Raw genomic sequence first — 20,972 nt, forward strand, 5'->3', positions numbered from 1 at the left:
TCTTTTAGTTTAGTTTCTTCAGTAGAATAAAACATATGAATCTGTTTCCCCTAAAAAAATGTAGACTCGGAGGTGACTTGATACAGGTCTTTAAGATTCTAAAGGGGATGACAACATCAAAAGTGACAAAAATTTTACACTGAATGAGAATCCGACAAAAAATGATGGTCTCAAGCTGTCAGGAAATAGATTTAATTTGGAAGTGGGTAGAAACAACTTCGCCAACCATGTAGTTAATGAATGGAATAGACTTCCTGCAGAGGCAGTGCAATGTAGTTCAGTTCGAAGCTTTAAGATTTGTTTAGATAAACATCTAAGCAAGATGCTGTAATGACTGCCATTTATTTTATATTTATTTGTAATTATTTGTCTTTGTTTATTATTGGCTTGATTTTCATACATATACCAAAGGCTTTTTCCTCCTTACAAGGGAGGTAGCCAAAAAACAAAGGCATAAAAACCATTCCCACCCATTCCATCCTGTATACACTCCACTCCCCTCCACCCTCTACCCTCCCTCTTATCTTGGCACCTCCTGGATGACGGGTCATCCCCGCATCTTGTCTACTGCCCTGAGTCAGAGGCAGTGTCGCAAGACACAGCACATCCACAGCAAGGCCACTTCATTAAATCAGCGACCCCCACTCTCCGTCCCCTTATGCAGAAAAGGAGAAGACGGAGAAATCCCTTTGGACTGCGTCAAATTTCTCTCACATACTACATCCCCCCATCCCCCTGCCCATTCACCCTCATGCATCACATCATCATCCATATACAACCATTCTCCATTCACCCCTGTCTTCTGTCCTCTCCTGTTCTTCCTCAACAGACATTCCCCTCTTCCCCAAAGCCCTTTTCACCCCATCCATTCATCTCATCCTATGTTGCCCCCTCATGGTTACTCCCTCCACATCTGCCCTCCATACCTCTTTTACTAGTTTTTCTTCACTCATTCTTTCCATGTATCCAAGCCATCCCAATACTCTTTCATCAACCCTATCTCCCAACTCCCTTTCCACCCCTGTTCTCCTCCTCACCTCCTCATTTCTCACTCTATCCAGCCTAGTATCCCCCATCATACTTCTCAGACACCTCATCTCAAACACATTCAAACTCCTTCTCTCTTCCTCTCTTATGTTCTATGTTTCTGACCCATACAGTGCTGTTGGCACAATCACTCCTTCATACAATCTTCTCTTTGCATCCATTCCCAAATGTCTATACCTCATTACACTTTTTAATTCAAGGCATTTACTTGCTTCTCTCAATCTACATTCTACTTCCACCTCCACTCCACCCTTTCCTGCCACATTTGTACCCAAGTATCTAGAACTATCCACATTCTCTAGTCTATCTTCCTTAATGCTCACTTCCATTCTGCTGCCACTTTCACCCCTTGTACATCTCATCACCTTACTTTTACCCACATTTATCTTCAACTTTCACATACTCTCCCAAACTCTGTCACCAACTTCCTCAATCCCACCACTGATCCTGCTACAAGTGGAGTGTTGTCTGCAAACAGCAGCAGGCTCACCTCTCACTTTTCTCTATTTCCTCTAACCATCTCTAGTCCCTGACCCACCACCCTTGCATTTACCTCTCGCACCACCTCATCCATGTACAAGTTGTTGTTGTCGTTCCCTAGACTGTCTGTCCGAGCAGTCCCGTCTCCCCAAGGAAGGCCACAGCCGAAACTGGGTTTTCCCACAAATCCTTTATAGAGTGTATGTTGTCTTGTTTGCGTGCATGATTGTGTATAATGCAGACTTCCATTATGTGTTGTATGGTATGGGGTGAAGTGTTACATCCTGGGCAGCTGTTCACAACACGGTCGTCCAGCCTCTTCTGGTAGCTTAGAAGTGCTGGGTGGTGACCGCATCGCAGTCTGGCCAAGTGGACTCTGTCCTTTCGTGGGAGAGAGGATTCAGAAGGGTGGATATCAGGGGGTCTGGCATGCAGCAGTGTGTTGTCTTTCAGTGTGTTAATGGAGCGGTGAGTGATATGATTATGAATATGTTTCCGGAGGCTGGTATTTGGTGGTTGTGGAGGAAGAGAAGAGAGTATCTGTGCGTAATAAAGGTCTTTGGGTGTAGTTTTAATGTTTCTTGGTGTGTGTGGGTGTTCTGCTATGTAGTGTAGCGGGTGTGATGTGTTTGTGGTGGCTGCAGCAAGTGTTTGTGTGCCTCTCATGTCGAGGTGGTCCTTGACTTTGAGGACTTTTGTTTCATGGTGTAAATGGTCTGTAGGTGATGTATTTGTGCAGCCTGTAATTGTTTTTAGGGCTTTGTTTTGTATGATTTGAAGGGTGTTGTGGTGTGTCTCACTGAGATTAGGAGCCCATGCAGGACTCGCATAATTCATCACTGAGCGTATGCATTGTTTGTATATTGTTATATTAGTTTCTTTGTTTTGTCCAAATGTTGTTCCTGTGATTGACTTAAGTGCGTTAAGTCTAGGTGTGCATTTGTTTTTTATATTTGTGAGGTGTTGTTTGAAAGACATGGATGTATCGTATGTTACACCAAGAATTTTCGGTGTGTTTGTGTGTGGTATTAGAGTGTTGTCGATGTAGAGATGAGGTATGTATTTGTGTTCTTTTGTCCAGTTGGTGAGAAGTGTTGCTGTAGATTTGGTTGGAGCTATTTTGAGTCTGTTTGTGATGAACCATGTGTTGAGTGTGTCAAGGTAAGGCTGGATTATTTCTGCAGCTTTGTCTGTGTTACGATGTGTGCATGTGATTGTTATGTCGTCTGCGTAGGAAGAGATTTGTATATCTGAGGTGTCTGGCGTGGGTAAGTCATGCATGTATAGATTAAATAATGTGGGGGATAGAACTGAGCCCTGTGGTACTCCGTTCTTAATGTTTCTGATGTGCGATGATTGGCCATTATATGACACATGAGCATTCCTGCCTGCCAGATAATTGGCCAGCCATCTTTTGGTGTTATTGTGCATGTCTGTGTTATATATTTTATTTGTTAGGTTGTGGCGGGGGATAGCATCAAAAGCTTTACTAATGTCCAATGTTATAAGAAGTGTTCTGTGGTGGGGCCTATCTGAATTGATGCCATCAAAAATTCTTTGTGTGAGGTTTGTCAGAAGAGTGGACATGGAGCACTACACTCCATGTACAAGTTGAACAGCTAGGTGACATAACACATCCCTGACAAAGTCCCACCTTTACCTCGAACCACTCTCACCATTTATAATCTTGACACATGCTCTACTACTCTCATGAAAACTCTTGACAGCTAGAAACTTTCCTCCTATCCCGTATATCTGCAAAACCTCCCACATTGCCTTCCTGTCTACCCTGTCATAAGCCTTTTCCAGATCCATAAAAGCAAAAAAAGCACACTTACCTTTTCCTATAGCTTTTTCACATATCTGTCTTACCACAAAAATCTGATCTATGCAACCTCTACCTGTCCCAAATCCACACTGTTCCTCACCAAATAATCCCTCAGTTCCTCTTCTAATCCTCTCAAGTTCCTCCTATAAGCCTTCCCAACTACACTTAAGCTAATCCCTCTGAAACTACTACACACACTTGTCCCCTTTTCCCTTGTAAAGTGGGACTATACAGGTCACTCCTCCAGTTGTCCGGCACTCTACACTCTCTCCAACAAACATTAAATAACCTCACCACCCAGTCCACCACCACTGTACCTCCTTTTTTTAGACATTCTGCTTGGTATCCATCCAGACCAGCCTTACCTGCTCTCATCATCTTAACAACTGCCTTCACTTCATCTTCCTTATTTCTCCTCCATTTTCCTCACTCATCATGGTCATTTTCTTAGCACTTCCCACTGCAACTACCTTTCCTTCCCTATCCTCCTTCACATTTAGCAACTCCCTAAAATGCTCTGCCCATCTTCCTCTTACTGCCTTCTCTTCCATTATCATCTCGCCATCTGCACCTTTTACCTTTTCTTCTGTACTTGATTCGCCTTCTCTCCCTCTTAATTTCTTTCCAAAATATCTTTTTATTACTTTAAAAAATTTCTGTCATACACTTACCCCATTTCACATCTCTTTGCCTCCTTTACTTTGTGCTTTATTTCTCTTTTCTTTGTACCTCTCATATGACTCCCTCATCCTATTTTGTAACCAATCTGTGAAAGCTTGCTTCTCTTCTACAACCTTCTTTGTTTCCTCATCCCACCATTCACTACCCTTCTATTTCCACCCATCCTTGTTCCACACACCATCTTTGCACACTTTGTGACTCCCTCCTTAAACCATACCCATTCCTCCACTCCTAGCTCTACTCTATCCTTCACTCCCTCCAGCTCCTCTCTCAGCTTCTTATACTTCTCCTTTTCCTTTTCATTTGAAGAGTTCACTCTAAGCACCTCCCTACCTTTTGTCCTTTTCCTCTTTCTCAATCTATCCTCCACTCTCAGCTTACCTTCTACTAGAAAATTATCTAATATTCCCTCACTCTCTCCCCTTAGAACATGTACATCCTTAACTCTTCCTATTATACTCCTATCTACCACTACATAGTCCATTAATGCTCTATCTACCACCCTTCCATCCACCACCCTCTCCCATGTGTACTTATGCTTGACTTTCTTCCTAAACACTGTATTTGCTATCATGAACTCTCTTTCTAGACACATCTCCACCATCAACTCTCCAATATGATTCTTTCCTGGAACTCCACATTTCCCAACCACTTCGTCAATTGGTTAATTTCCTACCCTAGCATTAAGGTTTCCCAATACTACTACATTGACATTCCTCCCTAATCCCTCTATGCACTCATTTAAATCTATCCAAAAAGCCTCCCTTTCTTCTGCACTCTTCTCACTACCAGGCCCATATGAACTTGCAAAAACCCACATCTCCTTTCCCAGTTTCACCTTCATCCACATTAGCCTTGAAGAAACCTCTTTCCACTCCACTACACGTATACCTATCTCTTCACTTACTAGTATAGCCACCCCTTCTCTCCCTTGTCCTCTCTTCACTCCTGAGAACCTCCCAACTACACTCCCAAACTCACACTCACCCTTCACCTCTCAACTTATTTCTTTCAAAGACAACACATTCATCATTCTTTTCACAAACATACTACCTATCTCTTCCCTTTTACTCTCATCTGTACCACATCCACGCACATTAAAAGACCCAAACCTAGCACTGGTGAGCCAGAGCTATTTCTTACTTTGCATGCCATAAATATTTGATCACAAGTGTTTATAAACTTAATATGTACCCACACACCCTAGGCTCCCAAATAAGTGTTATTGTTATATTGATGAAACACCAGCAACAACAAACATAAGTCCCACAGAAAACAAAACAAAACACACCTGACAAGAACCATTTCCAAATAATGGAGATAACAACCATCAGGAATCAATTAAAAAGAATAGGGTATCCTGATTGGTTTCTAAACAGAGCCCTAAGTAAAGCCAAAACTAGTTACTTTGGATCCACTTCCCATTCCAGTAAGAACTTCAGTTGGGACAAAAACTGTATTAAATTGCCTTATAATAGGTCCTTAAATGACATTTCTCAATTTCTTCCACAGGAAGATATTAAAATTGTTTTTAGTTATCCCAATAATTTGTTTAAGAAAATAGTCAATGTACATCAAAGACCTAGAGAAGAAATACATCAAGGTGTGTATAAACTCCCTTGCTCTGATTGTAACAATGTATATTGGGGACAAACAGGTAGAGATTTATATACTAGGATGCAAGAACATAAAAATTCAATTAAATACGCACAACATAATTCCGCTGTCTTCCAACATGTAGACAAGGAAGGCCATCATATGGATTGGAATGAGGCAAAGATTATCTTTAATTCAAAATGCAGTTTTAAAAGAAAAATAATAGAATCATCCTTGATTAACAAATTTCCAAATTTTAATATATCATATGGGCAGTGGTCACCTGACTGCATTACCACCTGGGCAGTCAACAAATTGTTACCATCGTTGGTGAAGGCGGGTGACCTGCCCCGCAAAGCACTAGACGCTACCTGAGTCCTACCCTTGTCCCTTATTTTTATTGTATATAAGACATGCCTTTTGCTCTACCTTTCTGTATTCCACTGAAGAGGATCACAGTCCGTGATTGAAATATATGGAATTCATTTATTTCATTTCTTCTTATCCAACACAGTGGGTTTTTGTTGAATGTGTATATATGTATATATATACATATATATATATATATATATATATATATATATATATATACACCAAGGGTTTTTCCCCCCTATCACTTTGGCTACCTCCCTTGAAAAGGGGAAAAAGCCTATGGTATATGCATGTATACCCCCAATTTATTTATTCATATTTTTTTATTATTATTAATATGATTTTATTTTTTGTACAAAGTCTACAAAGTCCTCTGTGAGGGGTACTATCCTAGCCTTGCGATAGGGGGGGGAGTTTGATGTTAAGCCATATCATAATTTTTTGGCTACCTCCCTTGTAAGGGGGAAAAAGCCTTGGTATATATATGTATAATTTTTTGTACATTCAAATGTGTGTGGAGGGCAAAAGTGGATGGAGTGATCTTGAGGGGACAACCAAGGATGGGAAGGATGGGTGGGGTGAAAGGGGCATTGAGTAAGAGTGTGTCTATTAAGCAAGGCAGGGGATAGGGGTGAGTGAAGAATGTCTGTGTATAGATGATACTGTGGTGCAGGGAATGGAGAGGGGTTAGGGAGTTGTTATGTGTGAATGATATTTTGATGCAGCCCTAAGGGACTTCTCCCTGTCTTCTCTTTGTGCATAAAGGGACAGAGAAGGAGGGTCACTGATTAAGTAAAGTGGCCTCGCTGTGGATGTACTCTGTCTTGCTGTATTGCTTCTGACCCAGGGCAGTGGGCAGGAGACAGGGATGACCCATCATTTAAGAGGAGAGGGAAGAAAGGGTAGTGGATGGGAGTGGGTGTATGCCTTTTGATTTGGCTACTACCCTGGTAAGAGGAAAAGACTTTGGTTACTGGTATATAGATCTACAAATGCATGCCAAAAGTCCCTTTCCCCTTTATATATATATATATATATATATATATATATATATATATATATATATATATATATATATATATATATATATATATATATATATATATATATATATATATATATAAGCGAATAAGTCACAAAAACACGTGATTCACAAAATGTGTGATAAAACCAATTGGAAAATAAAATGAAAGGTGACCGAATGTATTCGTCTATTTAAGACATTTGGAAAATTTCTTAAATAGACGAAAACGTTCGGTCACCTTTCATTTTATTTTCCAAGTGGTTTTATTACATTATATATATATATATATATATATATATATATATATATTATATATATATATATATATATATATATATATATATATAAAACATGGTTTTACAAAATTTGGCACTGTGACAGTTGATAATGAAACGTGTAGACATGATAGGTATGGGCAACCACTGGCATGTGAAAATCAGACTCAAATGAAATAGATAAACTGACAATTTTGCTGAGTTTTGTACTTTATCTCAATTGAATATGATTTGATAAATTCTGAATATATGTGTCCATAATGGTTGAAATTTGAATCTAAATAGAATACAAATGTCACCACCAAAGGATCTAGTTATCCATAGTAATTACCTCATTTTCAGTAACCAATATGGCAATATTTTATCAAAAGTTGAAGCCTGCATTCAACATTTCCCATAAACTTATGTTTCTGTTAAAAATTATGTTAAATTTAAGACTTGTTTATTCATTGGTTATTTATTTTTTTGCCGATTTTAAAATTGAGTCTTTGGAATGTGTGGCTTTATATGACAGCTAGTATTTCACATAAAAACAAAAACGACCTTTGGATAAAAACTACTTCACTAAATTTTACATTTATTCAATCTGATATGACTTTAGAATTACAATATTCTTTGGTTTTACCTCTGTGGAGAATATTATGACTTCCGACAAATTTCCTATACCTTCTCGTACGAAATGCTGATAGTGTAAGTTTAATCTAGGTGACCAGACCCCGCCGAGTTAATTCTGGGATACTCGTGTGAAAACCACGTTCATGTTGGAAGCATAAAGTACATAACTATGATCGGCAGGGACTCATCGAAGAGATGTTCAAAACGTTTTCATAATTTTAGAAAGATTAAATTCTTTGTGGGTAGTCTCTTACTTTTAATTTTCATATTTTACACTTGATGCAACTGCTATTAAGAGTTGAGGTTTGGTTTGAGCATATGTGATGAACTCTGCCAGATCGGTTCGGTGCTCATATATACAAAATTCCACTCAGATATTGTTGCTTTCGAATTAATATACCTGTAAATTGTAAGATTTTCTCAATTTTTCATGGGAAGTGTTTAAAATCTTGAAAATACGAGACAAAACGCGTCCCGGGGAGGGTCGATACGGGAAGTAAGACAAATGCCTGGACGATCCCGTATAATACGGGACGTTTGGTTACCCCAAGTCTTTCATGTTCATAAATATATTTTAAGAAGGTGACTTGGAAAGTAAACAAAACATCAGAAAATAAGTTTATATACAGAATAAACAAAGTAAGCTATATTACATAACAAGATCAGTTTATTGATACCTAATTGTACACGAAACAGTTTCAATTACATAACATAGTCGAGAGACAGCGGAACAACCAAAATGTACATAAAACGCAAGAAAATTCGTTAAATAAGAATCTAAATTTGCATACATATATTTTTCAACATATCAGTCAATTCATATATTTATGTATATATACTGTACATTATGCATGTATTCAGAACTTTCACATCACAATGAAAAAAATGTATGTATCATTACCATAGGAAAAATAAACTTGAAGACAGTATTTCATTTTGAGAGCAAGATTTTTTTCTGCACAAGAAAGATGCTCGAACAAAACTGAGACATGGCCATAGAAGAAAAGAGATGGTGCACATTCTTTTCCTATGGACACATTCTATTTGTCTGTGTATTTTTCTTTTGTGGGTATGTATAAACATGGTACTTATATCTTCATGCACTAAACGAAAATACTTCTTTTCTTCAAGTTGATTTTTGGTTTGGTGATCGTGCACGCATGCACACACACACACATTAAAAAAATATGTGCATTTAGACACGTGCCAGTACTTGTTTCAACAGAGCTGGGCGTGATCCTCGGTGTCCTGACAGGACACCGAGGAACGCGCCCAGCTCTGTACTTCAAACTACAAAAATCATACACTTGTAGATACATGCAGTACTTGTGTATAAGTACGGTCACTTGAAAAATATATATTCAAATCTTAATGTAAAGTAGAATACTGATCATTTTAAAATTACTTCTTGAATTCTTTACCACAAACGCACACACACACACACACACACACACTTCAACGAACGGACGGCTTAGAAGACGTTCTGAAGAAAATTGAAGTTTCGTGGATCCCAACGCAAAGAGAAGTGCCTATTGTATTTACAGGGTGGGGGGAAATTGCTCGTGGGGTAGTGGGAAAGTAGGGAAAGAGGAGAAGGGGAGGGATTGCTGAGGGAAATGGAAGGAAATGAGGAAGGAGAGGACTTGGCCCAGGCAGACAGGCGAAAGGTAAACAAACGGCCCCCCGACCAGCTGAGCGACGATGAAATGTCTAATAAAAATGTAAAGATTAGAAGTATAGATAAGAGCAATACAGTAGAAAGTGATGAGAATATTTTCCAGGGATTTAAAGAGGGTGGGGGGGACACAAACCCCCCCCCCGACTGACAAGACTAGAAGAGAAGGTCGATAAGATGATCGAGGACTTGGAGCGTAGGTTCGGTCATGTTAACAACATTGTACGGAGGGTTGAAAAATTGGAAGAACTAGAGAAGGCGAACAAAAACTTAACTAAGGAAATTGAAGAATTAAAAAAACAGTTAAAAGAAGTAAAAGAAGAGAATAAAGTCTTAAAGGAGAATAAGGAGAACAAGGAGGGTTGGAAAAAAAATCCAAGAAAATAGCAAAGTTGCATTCACTGACATAATCAGACAGCAAATGAATGAACAAACTGAAAACTCAGTTATTAAAGTGATGAGACAGAAGGAGAATATAGTAAGAGACTTAGCAGACAGAAAGAAATGTATAATTATATTAGGAATGGAAGAGAAACATAACCCAGATAGAACCACAAGAATCAAAGAGGAAAATGAAAAAGTAAGAAATTTACTAGAATTAGTTCAGGAAGATGAACCAGAAATAATGAAACAAATCGAAGAGAAATTCAGGCTAGGGAAATATAGTACAGACAAGACCAGACCAATTAAGGTTAAATTCAGGTCACAAACTACGGCTGAGAATATCTTATCCAAAACAGGGAAACTAGCAACAAGTGAACAATATAAAAAGGTATGGATAAAAAGGGAAATGAATAAAGAGGAAAGAGAGGAAAAACAGAAAAGACTTGAAGCTAAGGAAAAAAACGAGATAAGAACGGAGTCAGAAAAAGAGAGATTCTATTGGAGAGTAGTGAATATGAAACTAAAGAAAGTCGACATACAAGAGAAAAACAAAAGGGAAACAGAGAACACAATGGAAGTGGCAGAAAACTAAGAGTGTCTTACACAAATATAGATGGATTAATAACAGGATTGAATGAGCTGAATGATTATTTGAAAGAAAAAGAACCAGACATAATGGGAATTGTAGAAACAAAATTAAAAGGTCCACTACCACCCAACAGTGTAGGACATGATGCATATAATTATTGGATTAGAAACAGAGTGAAAAAGGAAGGGGGTGGAGTTATGTTCCTGACTAAGAAGGATATAAACGTGAAGTGTGTCACATATGGAAAGAATACAGTAGAGATGATAATGATGGAAGTAGAAGACAGAGATAAGAAGAGCAGAAAGTTTGTGATAAATTATGTGCCCCCGAAAACAGCCTCATGAGAAGAGAGTGAACATAAAAGTATGTTAGAGGACACAAAGATAACATTAAACAAGATAATGGAAGAGGGAGGAAAAATAGTTATGATGGGCGACTTTAATTGTAAAGAAATCTGCTGGGAAGAAATGACAGTAAAGGGTGGAGACGGCTCATGGGGAAACGCTCTACTTGAGATGGTTACTGACCATACAATGACACAATGGATACAGGAGAACACTAGGTATAGAAATGAAGAAGAGCCATCGAGACTAGACCTAATAATTACATCCGAACCTAGAATAGTGGACAAAATTGAATATAAAACACCAATAAGTAAAAGTGACCACATATTGATTGAACTGGAACTTAATGAAGAAAAATATATGAAAAGAAATGAACAATATAGAAAAGGAAGAATGATGTATGAAAAAACAAACTTTGATAAAATAAGAGAATTCTTTCAAAAGGAAAACTGGGAAGAAATATACAAAGAAGAAACAACAGTAGAAGAGAAATGGAATATTTTGACAAAAATTTACAAAAAAGGAGTGGAAAAGTATGTCCCAAGACAAAAACAAGAAAAAGAATATGTAAAATGCTGGTACAACAAAAGTTATAGGGAGTTAAAAGACAAAAGAGACAAAGCCTGGACCAGATGGAAAAAAGACAGAAGACCTGAAAAATGGAAAATATATACCTGTTATAGAAATGAATATGTACAAACGTGCAGAGAGGAAAAGAGAAAATATGAAAAAGATATCATAGAAAAGTGCAAAGATGAACCAAAACTATTCTACAGATTTGTAAACAATGAACTGAAAAACAAACAAGACTTGGAGAAATTAAGACAGGAGGGAGTTGAATACACTGAGGAAATGGAAATGGCGGAAATTATGAACAAACATTTTAAATCAGTGTTTACAAAGGAGAACATACAACCTGAAGAGAACGAATGGAAAGAGAAAGTCCCCCCTATGGAAGAAATAGAAGTAACAAAGAATGAAATATTAACACACTTGAGTAATCTTGATGTCAGAAAATCGCATGGACCAGATGAAATAGCAAACTGGATACTGAAAGAATGCAGGAATGAACTGGCAGACAAAATACATAGCATACTAAATAGTTCCTTGAAAGAAGGAAAAGTTCCAGAAGATTGGAAAAAAGCAAATATAGTACCTATATATAAAGGAGGAAATAAAGAAGATCCTACCAACTATAGACCAGTCTCTCTAACAAGTACAATAGCAAAAATTTGTGAAAGAATTATCAAAAGTAGATGGGTAAAATATTTAGAAAAAAACAAAGTGTTAAATCCAAGGCAATTTGGATTCAGACAAGGACGATCATGCGTCACCAATTTAATATGTTTCTATTCAAGGCTAATAGATATAATACAAGAAAGAGATGGATGGGCGGACTGTGCATTTTTAGACCCAAAGAAAGCTTTTGACAAAGTACCACATAAGAAGTTGCTTAAGAAATTAGAAACTGAAGGAGGAATACAGGGAAAACTACTAAATTGGATGGAAGACTTTTTGCAAGAAAGAAAAATGAGAGTAGTGATAAGAAACCAGCACTCAAAATGGGATGAAGTAATAAGCGGTGTTCCGCAGGGAACAGTTCTGGCCCCAATAATGTTTGCTATATATATTAATGATATGGATAAAGGAATTGAAAGCTATATGAGCTTCTTTGCAGATGATGCAAAACTACTGAAAAGAGTGAAAACTGAAGAAGATTGTGAATCACTACAGAGAGATCTAAATAAAGTACAGGAATGGAGTAGGAAGTGGGAGATGGAGTTCAATACAAAAAAGTGTAGTATAATGGAATTTGGAAAAAGCAAAAACAGAATAACAGGAGCATATAAATTGGGAGAAGAAGGAATAAAAAAAGTAGAAAATGAGAAGGACCTGGGAGTCATTGTTATGAATAATATGTCACCTGAGAAACATATAAATAAGATTTTTGGAGAAACTTATAATTTAATAAGAACAATCAAAGTTGCATTTACATACCTGGATGAAGAAATGGTGAAGAAAATCCTAATCACCCTGATAAGACCAAGATTGGAATATGCAGCAACGATATGGTCACCAAGTACAAAAAAAAATGTATAAAAAAACTTGAAAGAATACAAAGAGCAATTACAAAATTGGCACCAACACTCTCAAAACTATCATATGAAGAGAGACTAGAAAAACTTGAACTACAGACACTAGAGCAAAGAAGAGAGAGAGGAGATTTGATAGCTATTTACAGAATCATGAAAGGCATAGAAATTACTGATAGAGAGAATCTGATAAAATGGGATGACAGAAATACAAGAGGACACGGAAAGAAAATAAAAAAAGACAGCTATAGAAGAGATGTGAAAAAGAACAGCTTTCCTCACAGAGTAATAGACAGTTGGAACAAGTTAGATGAGAAAGTGGTGTGTGCAAAAACAATACATGAATTTAAAAATAGTTTAGATAAAATGAGATATGAAGACGGGACACGAGCATAGCTCCCCTTCCCGTAAAATACAACTAGGTAAATACACCGATGGAGACTTAGAGATTGTACATCACGAATGTAGTTCTATCCCTGTACATTACAATTAGGTAGATGCAAATGGGTGAATATAATTAATTAGACACACATGCACACATGTTTATATATCCTAACCAAATAATCATGTAGGCATGTGTAAAAGTATGTATCTAAATGTGTATGTATGCAACAAACAAACGTGTGTGTGCATGTGTGTGTATGTGTGTGTGTGTGTGTGTGTGCATGTGTGCATGTGTGTGTATGTGTGTGTGTGTGTGCATGTGTGTGCATTCAATGATTATATCACAGCTTCGTTATACTGGAACAAAACAGACCCAAAGATAATCCACGTCTTTTGTCGAAGTACAAGAAGATTTCACAGGCTAGACAGAACACCAATTCATGGAAGCTTCCCAACCCTGGAGAGGTCCTTCAATCCATCTTTCTTGTCGCCTAGGACCCAGATGACCTTGTTCTATCTGGGGTCCTTCCTCGGTACGGAAGGTCCTTGACACTTGGGTTCCTTCTATGAGAGTCCTTAGGTTTGTGGGTCCTGTGGTTAGGGGCCCTGTTTTAATTATAAGACTTCTTCAGACTCGACAACCCTTCACTGTCAACATTTCTTCTCATTCTAGTAGTTTTTCTCATCATTTTGGACCCCTCTTTCCTCACCTTGTATGGAGTAGACTGTATAGGTTCTACACGCTTAACACTAGGGACTTTACTAACACCCCTACGGACCAGTCACGTAGCTTTCTTTTATGGTTGAAGACTAATTTTTACTACTAAAAAAAGAAAGAAAAAAAAAAAGTTCCTCCATTCTGCTTCCCTCCTTAGATCTATCTAATACCATCTCTATGATATTATCCCCATGGATAGTAATGTTAGTTTCCAGTGACGGAATACATTCCAATTGGTTTCTTCCTCAACCTAGTCTGACCTTTGTTCAACCCGTAGATAGAAAACTTCGCTTAAATCCATTCTATTCCATTTTTATTCAATTAAGGGAACACACTCCCACACCTTAACCGTGACACTGTCTCAACTACGAACGGGGATCATAACTTAAGGTCAACTGGAAATCATATTAATGTTCCAGCGTGGATTCTTTGACGGGTCCTCTTCCGGTACCTGGAGTGACCTCCTCCCGGAGGATTCTCCTTTCCTCAGGGGAGAGCCTCTCTTCACCCCGGTCGCGAGCACTCGGCGGCGACGCTGAGCCCCGCCGCCAGAAGGGGAGTGATGGCACAGAACCCGAGGACCGGGTCATAGGACCCGGTCGTGTCGACCAAGACTCCTGCCAGGGGAGGACCCGTCAACGCCCCGATTCCTGTCACCAGCAGGAGGTACCCGAGAACCTGAGCCAGGGCCGACGGCGGCGCCAGGTAGGAAGGGATGAGGGCGTAGAGGACGCTCTGGAGTCCGCAGCCGACGCCGATGGCCGCCATAGCCGTCACCAGGAGCTCGGGGCCGTTGGAGAGCGACGCGGCAAAGACGGAAGCTCCGAGGAAGACCTGGACGGCCCCGAAGAGGTAGAGGGGCGAGGTGCCACGCTTGGTGGCGTGCGAGGTGACCAAACCCGCCAGCATCCGCCCCAGAAGGTCCCCGAGGCCCGTGGCCGAGAGGGACATGGAGAACGCGTCCTCCAGACCCGAGTAGCAGGTCCAGTCCTTCAGGATCGCAGACATGGTGATGGTCCCCATGAAGCTGAAGAAACACGACGCCTGCAGGAACCAGAAGGGCGGCGAGCAGTAGATCTTTTTCTTCGTTCTCGTCCTGTCCTCTTTGACCTCGTCGTACGAGATCGACCCCTGGACGTTCTTCTTCGCCCCGACCCGCTTACGCATCTTGCGCAGCCAATACCTACTTCGAGTTACCTCTTGAGGCGGCAAGGACCAGACACTCCCGGCGGCCACGAGAGATGGGAGCGGAATGTCCTCGAGGTAGACAGTCTTCGTGCCGCATCCGGATCCGATGCTCGAGAGGGACCGTTTCTCCTCTTCCAGGTCAACGCTGACCCCACTGTCTTTACTCGAGACCTCCTCTTCGACGACGTCCTCAGTCTTCTTTTCACCCACGAGAAGTTCCTCTATCGCCGAGGGCGTGTGAGTCACGTGAGACGTGGTACCGGGGTTCTTCCTCAATTTGCTGTAGATGGTGGCACCGAAGACGCAGAAGTTGAGAGAGAACCCGGCGTTGAGGAGCATGGCGCTCCTCCAGCCCAGTTCCTCGACGAGGGTGTTGATGAGAGGACCCATGAAGAAGACCCCGACGCCCGAGCCGGACATGGCCAGACCCACGGCCAGGGCATGGCGCTTCTCGAAGAAACGTGCAAGGCCGACCAGCCATCCGGAGTAGTTCAGGCTCGTGCCCACAGCTGAAGATAGGTGAGAGAGAGGAAGAATTAGAAATAACTGGAAAGAGAGAAGGAAAAGAACATTATAATGTTAAATGAGGATAGGGAGAGAGGGAACAGAACATTATAATGATAACTGGAGAGAGAGAAACGAGAGAATTATAATGATAAATGAAAAGAGATGTTTTTGGACCTGGTTCTGAGACAGCCTGGTGCTTCCAGATATGAGTAAGAATGTTGATGGGATGTGAGGGGTGATTCTTCCCGACCTCCTTTTCACAGGACCATCACTGGTGTCAGAAAAGAAGAGCAGAAGAAACAAATAGAAGAAGCAGAAGGGAAAAAAAAGAGGAGAAAAAAAAAGAAAAAGAAAAAAGGAAAATTCATGAGATGACACTATTATTTCAAGACAAGATCCAAGCCTCGACCCAAGAACCCACCATTGATAATCCCGAAGGTGAAGAAGAGAACGTTGAGGTCTCTTGCCATCGAGGACAAGGCGTATCCGAGACAGGCGAGGACGCCTCCGAGGATGACAGCTCGCCGAGGACCCCAACGGGTGATGACCCAGCCTCCAATGGGCCCCGAGAACATGTGCACGGCCGAGTTGGTGGAGTAGATCCAAGCGGTGTGAGCTCTAGATTCTCCGAACTCGAGGAGGAGCTGCACGAAGAAGACGCTGAAGGAGTAGTACATCCCTGCAGGAGGAAAGTTGTTGTCAGGAATCTTTGCGGACGTTCGGATCTGACCCATGTGAATTTATCTTTCGTTGTTGTATTTGTTGTATATTTGTTGCTATTGTTGCTGCTATTATTTTTGTTGATTTTGTGATTCTTGTTATTAATGGAGCGTTAGTACAATTTCTACCAAAGAAATGTCTTAAATCATTAAGGAACCACTTTATATAGACTACATTCATTACTCGATAAGAAAATACATATTCATTCAATAAAGAATTACAGTCCCTGTATTGTACTTTGTAGACGGACGCGACCCTGAACGAGCTCCAGACAGACCGGAACCCCCATGTTTGTCCCTCAGCTAAATAAAATCGTTTGACACTAGCCAGAATAAAGATGGTTAAGGCCTTTAGATTTTATATTCGACTTTAATGTTTGCCCTGGCTGCCGTCTGGCGATTTTGTTCAGGTAAGGGAAACAAAGACAGACACCAGATTGTTACCGCGAGAATCTCTGCCTCCAATACTTTCACATTATTCCCCTACTATTACCTTATCTAACTATATCTCCTACGTCTCTCCTCTAATGCTTCCTGTTCCCTCTGTGAACTCCACCTCCACCATTCCCTCTACCCCCAACTCCATCTTCCCCTTCTGATCCACCCCTCCACCTCCTCCTACACTTCCACCTTCCCTTTCCCCTCCATCTCCACCTTCGCCTCCTCCTCCATCTCTCCACCTCTCTCTCAACCTTTTCCTCCACTTCCATTCAATTGACATTCTTTGACTCATCCGCCGCGACGTCACATTACGTCACAGGACCTCCGATAGTTCAGTCACGTGACCGGGAAAAACGACGCCCGAATCTATGAGGCCCTTCCGTAGCGGATGGAATTTTTCATCTTTTACTCTTGTTGTCGCCAGGCGTTTTTATTCAACTCCCTACGTGACTCCCTGTGGACTAAGGCTGCGTTTACACCAAGCGAATCAATTAAATTCATGAAGAATCAACACGATTCATGAATCGTGTTGTTGATTCGCCACATTAGTTTCAATGTAACTGTTTACACCAGGCGAATCAATTGACTCGGTTCGCCTGGCGCGTATTAAACGGTTACATTGAAATTAGTGTGGCGAATCAACAACACGATTCATGAATCGTGTTGATTATTCATAAATCGATTCGCTTGATGTAAACGCAGCCTAAGAGCCTCATCTCGATTCACCCCTTCCGTACCATGTATCACTTTTCCTGTCTGCGCCAGACGATTTTATGCATCCCCCCCGTGGCGCCCCCTGAGTGGCCAAAGGGTTAATGAACCTGACATCCCGCTCGTGACTCCCGCTGAGGTGATTGCTTGTGACACTTGTTGTTGTTTGGGTTGGGGTTTAGGGGTTGGTGTTGAAGATTGTATTGTCCTTTTCATTCACGTCAAGAGACTTATGACTATCTTCTCACACTCAGACAGGACATTCCAGTGTCGAAAGAGCCCTCACTACCCTAAGTATCACCTGACTAAGTGCTTTACTAAACACAGGCTGATACAGTAACGAGTGTCAAGGATCGAGAGAGTTGGGCGATGCTATCTGCACATCAAGACCCTTCCGTGGGGTCGAGGCGTGAGAGTCCACTATGCCAAAAAGACCTAACGGTCCCTGCAGTACAAATGTAACAATTTAAAAAGTACGTACACCGAACTTTGATCAACTCAGACAAACTATTGTACATTGGAGTTTGATGAACTCCATCAGTCCTCGATATAGTCCAACACGAATGCATGGGGGCTAATTTGGAGGCAGCGGTATCAGAACAACACCAAGCCTCTGCTTGATAAGCCATGAAGATTCCATCCAGCTACAAGAATGCTTGCGTCAGACTTCCAAAAAATAATTCTCTCTTCATGGCACAATGTTGCCCTTTCGACAAGTTTCACTTCATAAGCTATTCAAGAGCAGACATACACGAGTCATAAGAACCTGTCACCATAAACGGAAAGCCCCCAACATCATAGCATGAAAACTTTATCCTAATAATCAAACAACATACAACAATAACATAGGCGTCAGGTAACATATTCGATCTCACACGGTGTTGATTCTCACAAAATTTACTAAACTGGTGTGTATATGTGTGTGTGATTCACCTTTCACCTTGGTCTTTAGATCACGTGTTGGACTCGTGATCGACAGCTATTTCCCTCCCGGAAGAGAGCTCAGAGCTCGTATGACCGACCTATGGGTAATGCTATGTGTGCGTGTGTGCGCGTGCATGTTTAACCCATTATTAGTATGCAGGAAATGCGCTATGCTCGTATGATCCTGTCTCTTACTCTCTAATTATCATACCTAGCTTCACATACGGTTGCAACTTGAGCTATACCCCCTTATTAATCATCATACTTCGATTATAATTAATTAATTATTCTAGTTTTGTGTGTTCGCAAGCAAGCAAACTAACGTGTTTTGTGTGTACGTGTGTGTGTATGCATGTGTGTACATAGACTCGTAATGATTTCTGGCTCATAAATGTATATGATTGATGTATGCAGCTGTACCTTAGCACTGGCAGACAAAACAAAATATTTTCAATGTACAGCCTAACACCATTGGCTCAAAGGTATTTCTAACTGATCCTTTCATCTGAGGAAATATTCTAGAGGTTTTATTCTGGCTAAAGAACTTGAAGGAGAATCTTGTCTCCAAAAGACTTCTATTCACATTTAAGAAACTCTATAGCCGAAAGGGCCAATTCACTGAACCCTATGACACTTTTATTTTCGTTTGTTTATATATATATATTTCTAATTGTCTATCTATTTGTATTTAATTACCTATTTGTTATTCTTTATTTACTTATCTATTTATCTACTTATTCATCTATTTATTTATTTATATATTTATTCGTTTATTTCTTTATTTTTATATATATTTTTTCATTATATTTTTATACTAAAAGCCTACTCGATCCTGAGAGGACGGAGTGGGAGAGTGGAGGTTGGAGGAGGGAGAGGGGGAATGGATGGGGGGAGGGGAGAGAGGAGGGGAGGTGTAGAGAGAGATGAGGGTAGAAGAGGAGAAGGGGAAGGGAGTACGAGGGGGTAGCATGGGAGGAGGGAAAGGAGGGAAGGGTGAGAGAAGATTTCTGCAACCAAACAAGCCCCGAATCGTTCACCTGAAGACACGAAGAACGAGAGGAACGCAGCCGCGAAGACGACCCAGGCCCAGCCACCATCGACATCTGGACTCTTCGAACTCCTCATCGAACTCGACCCGTCTTTTCCATCTCTGGTGCTCTTCCTCCTGCTGTCGCTGACCTCCAGTACGTTGTTCCTTGCGAGGTTCTTGGTGTCGGCTTTCTCGTCTCCTTCCTTGAGCTCCAAGTGGTGATAAGTAAGCGTCTTTTTGTTTCCCGTGACGCTGGTGACGTCATGAGTGGTCTCGCGAGTGATATTACTGTCGAAGCTATATGTCGTGGTACTTCTGCTTTTCCATTCAAACCGCCCGTTACAAGCTGCCTCTGGAAGAAAGGAAAGTTGATAAATAAATAGATATATAAGAGAAAGAATAAATAATTTATTGAGCATATATAAGATATAGATACATAAATGATGAATAAATTGATAGATATGTTAATTAATAGATAAGTAAATGAATGAATAAGTAAATAAATAGATAACTGAATAAGGAAACAAATGTGAATAGATGAATACATAATAGATTTCTTAATAGATAAACAAATAAAGGATAGGAGATTAAAAAATCTCAACAGCCCTCTTTATGAGCCATCTTGAACAAATGTAACAAAATTTAATATAGACTTGGGTGAAAGAAAGCCTGAAGATGCATTTACACAAACGTATAAAGAAATCAACTTTCGTACATCGACTTCATTACTGTCGTATAATTCTCTTTTTCTATACACACATACATGCTAATAAGAAACACTGGAAAAGAAAAAATAAATGAAGCAGAACGCTTTCGTATATTACATCTTCAATGCAAAGTACATGATACTTTACAAAGTACATATATTTCGCACTGAACCTGTAATATACGAAAACCCTCTGGATCGTTTAGTTTCATTTCCCATTGGTCACTCTTGCACACACATGAATGAAAAAACATATACAGAAAAAACTACATATCGGTATTAATTGCATATGTTTGAAGTTCATTCATTGGATACTTCAATACCACCCATACGAACTAGTCACCTAGTGATTTCAATTCAAATAAAGACCATTCCTTTATCATCTCTTCGTAGTGACTTTGACCTCAAGGATAGAAGCGCTAGCTGTCTGTGAGGGAGATACAAACGTGGAAATGGTTCAGTGAACCCTTTCACACACACGCACACACATACACGTACGTCGGATACACGGCGAAGATTGGAACTCCGGAAAAGAAGTGCAACTTTCGTGGATCTCAACGACGAGGGAGTACCTTGTTGTATTAGTAGGGAAGGGGGAAAACTCGTGGTGTAGTGGGAAGGTAAAGAAATAGGAGAAAGAG

The 20,972-nt window shown here is 40.2% G+C and overlaps 1 protein-coding gene across 3 annotated transcripts in view; it reads right to left on the bottom strand.

Annotated features, from left to right (window-relative positions):
• Positions 1-13,098: 13,098 nt before the first annotated feature.
• LOC143040977 (monocarboxylate transporter 14-like) overlaps positions 13,099-20,972 on the bottom strand; it is an 86,992-nt gene continuing 79,118 nt past the window's right edge. For 2 of the 3 annotated variants that reach the window (XM_076212435.1, XM_076212434.1), the window contains exons 4-6: positions 19,633-19,977; positions 16,222-16,479; positions 13,099-15,802 (exon numbers count right to left, since the gene is read on the bottom strand). In XM_076212435.1, the coding sequence (XP_076068550.1) occupies positions 14,610-15,802; positions 16,222-16,479; positions 19,633-19,977 (1,796 nt within the window). In that variant the 3' untranslated portion in view covers positions 13,099-14,609. The remainder of the gene's footprint in view (positions 15,803-16,221; positions 16,480-19,632; positions 19,978-20,972) is intronic. The other variant, XM_076212433.1, reaches the window with a different exon arrangement.

Source organism: Oratosquilla oratoria, chromosome 30 (assembly GCF_046742065.1).
Source record: "Oratosquilla oratoria isolate Oo_2021 chromosome 30, ASM4674206v1, whole genome shotgun sequence".
In the NCBI taxonomy this organism is placed as follows: Eukaryota; Metazoa; Arthropoda; class Malacostraca; order Stomatopoda; family Squillidae; genus Oratosquilla; species Oratosquilla oratoria.